The sequence below is a fragment of the Solanum tuberosum genome, unplaced genomic scaffold (genome assembly GCF_000226075.1).
Source record: "Solanum tuberosum cultivar DM 1-3 516 R44 unplaced genomic scaffold, SolTub_3.0 scf00002, whole genome shotgun sequence".
Taxonomy (NCBI): domain Eukaryota; kingdom Viridiplantae; phylum Streptophyta; class Magnoliopsida; order Solanales; family Solanaceae; genus Solanum; species Solanum tuberosum.
The window spans coordinates 551,551-558,027 of NW_006238928.1; the positions used below are offsets into that span (position 1 = coordinate 551,551).

The 6,477-nt window shown below is 31.8% G+C and overlaps 1 protein-coding gene across 1 annotated transcript; it reads right to left on the reverse strand.

The window, feature by feature from the left end:
- Positions 1-4,798: 4,798 nt before the first annotated feature.
- On the reverse strand, positions 4,799-6,423 carry LOC102582555 (AT-hook motif nuclear-localized protein 17). The gene is made up of 2 exons (XM_006338010.2): positions 5,635-6,423; positions 4,799-5,544 (listed from the first exon to the last, which is right to left on the reverse strand). The coding sequence occupies exons 1-2, from the start codon at positions 6,197-6,199 to the stop codon at positions 5,045-5,047; spliced, it is 1,065 nt and encodes a 354-aa protein (XP_006338072.1). The 5' UTR covers positions 6,200-6,423; the 3' UTR covers positions 4,799-5,044.
- Positions 6,424-6,477: the final 54 nt, after the last annotated feature.

The window sequence follows — 6,477 nt, forward strand, 5'->3', positions numbered from 1 at the left end:
GGGGGGGGCATTTTAAGTCCATCAAAGGTAGTGGATTGAGACAGAAATAGTAAAGTTTTATAACTTGGCAGTAATCAGTAATTGATTGATGGTATTGTTTATTGACATTTAGCCAATGCCTATCACGGGCTATGATACTTGTTGAAGTTGTTAGTGCATTCACTCATAAATAAAACATGATTGGGAAACCGATGACCAAGTTGAAACATTGATCAACTTCTTGTGGAACTGATGGACATTTGAGTAGTATCCTTTGGTAAGGCATTTTTTGTCTATCACTTTTTCTTGCTGTGCTGCTAATTGCTTGAAATATATTCTTCTTTTAGTTTTTGCTTTTCCTGAGAACTGAGAAGAGGTAAGGTTCAAATCTCTGTGGTGTTGTTATACCCATAATTGTAACCAAGGATTTAAATTCTTTTGCTTTGGATATGAGAGGTATCAATTCTTACTGCCTAGGTGAAAAAAGAGGTCTATGAAAGATCATGTTTGTAGTTGCCAGTTGCCTCTGTGAAAATGACAGTCGTATGAAGTCCTCGTTGAGACATCGACTGATAAATGGATTTCAGACTTTCTATAGATCCTTCAAGCTCTGTAAGACTTTAACATAGACGATGATGGTTAGTAAATATAAACAAAGAAGACTTTCAAGTACAGACAATTATCTATCTTCATTTTTTTCAATAGATTTGAGGGTACACATAATATCAATACTCACAATCAAAGGATAATCTGAATGCACAAGTCCTATTGAACTTGTTTTAGAGTCATAAGAGTAGTACATTTTTACCATTATGTTCAATAATATGCTTATCGTGACCTCAAATCCTATGACTACGAGGGCTATAACAAAGAGAAATATCGCCACATCCGGAACTTTAATACACAGTTTTCGCGTTCATTTGTCATATATTAATCGAAGCGCACTCTTGATTACTGTTGCCATGAACTAGTAAACAGAGTCACTGTAGATAGTAAGGGGTCGTTTGTAGGATTAGTTATCATGGATAACTTATCCGATCACTATGGTATAAATGATGGGATGAGTTATCCCAAACAAGATACAAAAAATCTATCCCGTCACTATTTTCTTATCCTATCACTATTTAGTTTTATCTCTCACATCAAACGAGGACTTGATATACCTATCAAGTAAAATTTTGATTAAGGGTGAAGTGAAGTAAAAAATATCCCTCGATTTAATAGAAACAATGAATTTGGCAACACATTTTTTGGAGGACAGGAACAAGTGACATTTCATAAGAATTAATAAGTATAGTATTATTAATCAGGGTTGTGATGGAGTGGTAAATATTCATTCATATGGAGTCGTTTTTATTAAGGAGCGCTTTATCTCAATGTGAAACTTTCTGGTGTGAATCTGGTACCATACACGCAGTGGGAAATAAATAAATAAAAAGTATAGTACTAATGAAATCTAATCCTTTTGTGATTTTACAACTTTATTTTTAGTTTTGTATCCTTTTTACGAAATTTTATTATTATTTTTGGAATAACGCACGAAAAATCTTTATAGGTTTTGTTTTCTTATATCAAATTATAAAAGGATATGTTTATCAATTTCTTATAATAAAATTACAAATTATAACTTTTAAAATTAAAATAAAATTTTAACATGTTAAGTTACAGCTAGAAAGAACCTAAATGGAGTGTAAAGTGTCCACATCTCAACCTTACATACACATTACAATGCAAAAATTGTCTAAGAAAAAATAGTAAGAAGTGTAAAGAAAACAACAAAACCCAATTGGACCAAATATGGAAAGAGGCAAAAACTTGAAGAAAAAGCCATCATCATCACATATCTTTAATTTTATTTTCTCGTCTCTTCCTTTTTGTCATTTCAATGAAAGAAAAAGGGATAAGAATCCCCAAAGAGAAAAAAAAGACAAACCAAAGTACTATTTTCTGAGTCATGACAAACATAAAATTAAAAAAGTCTTCAATTGAGAATTTGAAAGAAAGTTTTGATCTGATTTTGTAGAGATTTGAATTAATTGAACCAAGTATCAAATAATTGATGCTATAAGAAAAAACAAAGAAAGGACTTATTATACATAGATAATCTCTAGGGGTGTCTAGTCGGAAAAAAGTTATCTCAAAATTAGTTATTTTGAAATTAGCTATTTTGGGATAACTTATTTCGTAACTATGATATAAATGGTGAGATAAGTTATTCCAAACAGGGCGACTAAACAAGACACCAAAATTTTGTTCCTAAATTATAATTTTTTTGAATTGTCACTGATCAACTCATGTGATATCTTATTACTTTGTTAAATTTTTTATATTTATTTTTATCTTATTTAAATGAGTACTTTGTTTTTTCTCAAGACAATAAAATCGTCTAACTATTGTTTTTGATTCACAAAATACAAACATATATATGTCATAATCATATTTAAATCCTACTTTTTAAATAGAATTTATTATTTTTAAAAGTCGTATGATATGATATGTAAGAATAGTGTTAAATAAGATTTATTAGTATTACTAATATTAGTTATGTGTGAAATTATGCAATGTTTAATTTAGCATATTAAAGATAACATGCATTACATAATTTCTTTTTAAAATATATTTATTTATAAAATACCTTCTACAAATACGATGAAAAATAATTTATGAGAAAATTATTTAGTTTACTATGCTAGTGCATGTATATTCCTCACATTACTAATATTATAAACTTTCATATATTCGTTATACATAAGCATAATATCCGATAGAGTATATAACTAATATCAAATTAGTTATATATAAGTTAAAGAAAAATATCAAGTAAAATATTAATAATATACAAAATTAATACTTTTTTTTACCATCCCTAGGAGCTCCCACCCTTTTTGCTCCCTTGGTGACTCGAACTCGCAACCTTCGAGTTGAAAATGAGAGGTGCTTACCATCCGAGCAACTCCCTCTCGTCATATACAAAATTAATACATATAATATTACTATAATTTTTTATACACTCTATCAAACCTCTCCGATTCAATCAAAATAAGCCATCATCCTAGTGTCTTAATGAAATTTAATAACAGTCTTTTATTTCATCATATCATATTGTAATTCATCATTTTCCCTTCTCCACCACCAATTTTAAGAAAAAGCAAAAGTATACAAAATTAATACATCTACTATACTCCCTCTATTCATTTTTAATTGTCATATTACGTTTTTCGAAAGTCAATTTGACTAATTTTTAAAGTTAAATTAAATTACATTAATTCGATATTTAAACAAAATATTTAGATATTCAAAAACCATACGAAAAAGTACTATAAATTGCATTTTTTTGCATATCAATATGATGAAAAAATATATCATAAAAATATTAGTCAAAGTTCTTATAGTTTGACTCTTAAAAAAAATCATGACAATTAAAATTGAACGGACGTAGAATATTTTAATATACTCTACCAAATGTCCATAAATGCTCAATAGAAATAGACCATAATCCTAATGTCTTGATGAAATTAATGAACAAAAGCCTTTGAAAAAAGTGTTCACATTCAAAGAATCAAGCCACATAATTCATTCCCAACCCCACTCTCTAACAATGCCAATTCTCTTACTAAAAAGAAAAAAAACACATTACTGTGGGATTACCCCATCCACATGTTATAAGAAAGTAATGTCTTTTTCATATTTATCTCAACCACAAAAACCCAAATAACCAAAACTAGATTAGCTATAAAAACCACACATACATTCAGACTGAATTGGGAAAAGTCCATCATCCTTCCCTTCTTTAATTCTGGCATTTTTGCAGAAAACTGTAAAGCAAATTGCCAGAATGAAAGAAAGAAGAAAAATCTCATCCCACCTTCGTCATCATTTGTCAGATTCACTGCAGACAGATATGACCCAAACTTCAAAGCTAAACTCCCCCATGCCAACTTGCTCCCACTTTACATTCTTTCTTTTGCAACTTGCCATTTTTAACGTTGTGGTGTATTGGTCGGACTGCTTTCACTCTTAAGTCTTAATTACTCCGTCCATCTTATTTTGTGTGAGATAGTTTGACTCGGCATGGAGTTTAAGAAAGAAAGAAAGACTTTTAAAACTTGTGATTCAAAATGAATTATAGGAATTTGTGTGATTGTAAATTATTTCATCAACAATAATATAGACATTTTATAGTTAAATTATTACTTAATATAGAAATGTATTATTCTTTTTTGGATTTGACTAAAAAAGAAAATAAGTCGCATAAATTGAGACAGAGAGAGTATAAGTTTTGAGTTTGAGTCTTGATTATGAAGAGTCACTCTCGAATGGGTTCTACGGTCATGTTGTACAGTGATGAAACTGTTACAATCTTAGTCAAAAATTTTGAGTTCATACAATTATGTTGTACAATGATGAAACAATTTTATTTTTAATAGGAGACTTCATATTCGAACCCTAAGCATGAAGAACCACTCCCAATTAGATTTTACAATATGTGATTTAAATTTAATAAAAACTTCAATACAAGGTCCGAACACCAAGTGAAATTTTTGGTTATCATTTTCAATTGACCAAAATGCAACTAAGATGTAGAAAAACTGGTTCTTAATGGAAAAAAATAACACCTTTTTCCTTCTTTTGAAAACACTTATATTTGGTCTTTCGAAATTTTTGCACTCTGGTTTTTTACCCAAATCCATAGTTTAAGGTCTCTTTGTTCAACCCAACACTCGAGTCAAGAATCTTTCGAAAACAGTCTCTTTCACCTTCGCGAAGATACAAATATAATAAAATAATGTTTTGAGTGATCAATAAAATATCTAATGGCTAACTAAAATACTACTTCAATTAGTACCAAAATATTCTCCTCTTTCCCAACCAAAGATAAACAACAAATAAAAAAAGGACTAATCCACAGTACATTTTTTTAATTAACATAAAAGATACAAAAATAAACTAAAGTCAACTAAATAAACTAAACAAAAAACAAGAAAAAAAATATTAATCCCAAAATACAAAACCCAGATTAGTGAAGAAAATTTGACAGCATAAGAGAGCACAGATTCCAAGAATTTTAGTAAGGTGGTGGAGGTGGTGGTTGTGGTTGTCTAGCAGTAGGTGCCCATATCACATCCGACGGTAAATGACAGCTGTATATCGACATCCCACAAGTTTCCGGCGCCGTCGTTGACGGTGGATGTCCACTATCTCCTCCACCGGAAACCTCCGCATGCGGCGGCGGCGACCCGTCTTCATTTCCACCACCAGAATTATTCCTTGCTAATTCCTCCTCCGCCGGTAACTGATGATAAGACGGACCGTTAAAAGTTGCAGCGATTAAGTAAACCGTCCCGGCGGTAACAAGAGGTCCGATTACGCCACCGCCCACAACTTGACCTTGTGGACCTGCTAATGAAATTGTGAACCCATTTGCTATCCCATTGTTCGATGGAACACTCGCATTTGGTTGAACAACTGTTGCTGAAATTGACAGTATATCGAATCTGCCATGAAAGGTAACAGTCGAAACCGGTGTAGTTGACGGTTGCCGGAGAGTAACATTCGTTACAGTACCTTTAAAATAAAATAAAAAATGTTACATTAAACAATCTTGTGTCAATTGAGAAATTAATTATTCAGATTCAGATTCCGATTATGAATTACCTGAACCGTTAAGAACACAAAGACCCATATTCCGTTTTCTACAGAACTTGGTAATAGAGTTGATTATATCAACTCCAGTTGGAATTTCAAGTATATAAGGACTCATAGATGGCTCAGCATCACGAGTAATTATAACAGGTGGTTTAGGTTTGTTTTTCGAACCAGGCGGACGGCCGCGGGGACGGCGAACAACTTCAATCGTAGCACCGTCGTTACCGGCGGAGGAAGGTGGCTGCTGCGGCGGCGGCGGCGGTGCTACTGCATTAACCGGTTGAGGGTTTAAAGTATCGTTTCTGTTTGTAGGACTCATTCGATGAGTAGTACTGTCTGCTTCCTCTGAAGTTTGGCATTCGCGTGTTAGTTGAAAAGCTGGATGGTGAAAATTATGCTGCTGATGCTGGTGCTGGTGCTGCTGAAGGTGCTGCTGTTGTTGTTGTTGGTGATGGTGTTGAAAATGTTGAGGAGATTGATTTTGGTGATGATGAAGTTTACCAAACATAGTGTTTGTGTTACTAGAATGATCTTTATTTTTATTTTTTTCTTCTAGTACATACTCTCTTTTCATTTGATAAAAAAGAAATTAAAATTATACTTTCTTTATAATATGATAATGAAGATGAATAAGATAGTTGTGGGTGTAGTAGTGTAGATGATTGGATTGTAGGTATGGGCAAAATCAAATATATTATAATAACAACAATAATAATAATAAAAGAAAGAGAGATTTGATGAACAGATAAGAGGAGGAAGAAAAGGATAGAGATAAATGAAAGAGAAAATGGGGTTTTGGAGTTTTCCTTAGAAAAGAGTAATAAATGAATGAATATAGAAGTGTGAGTTATG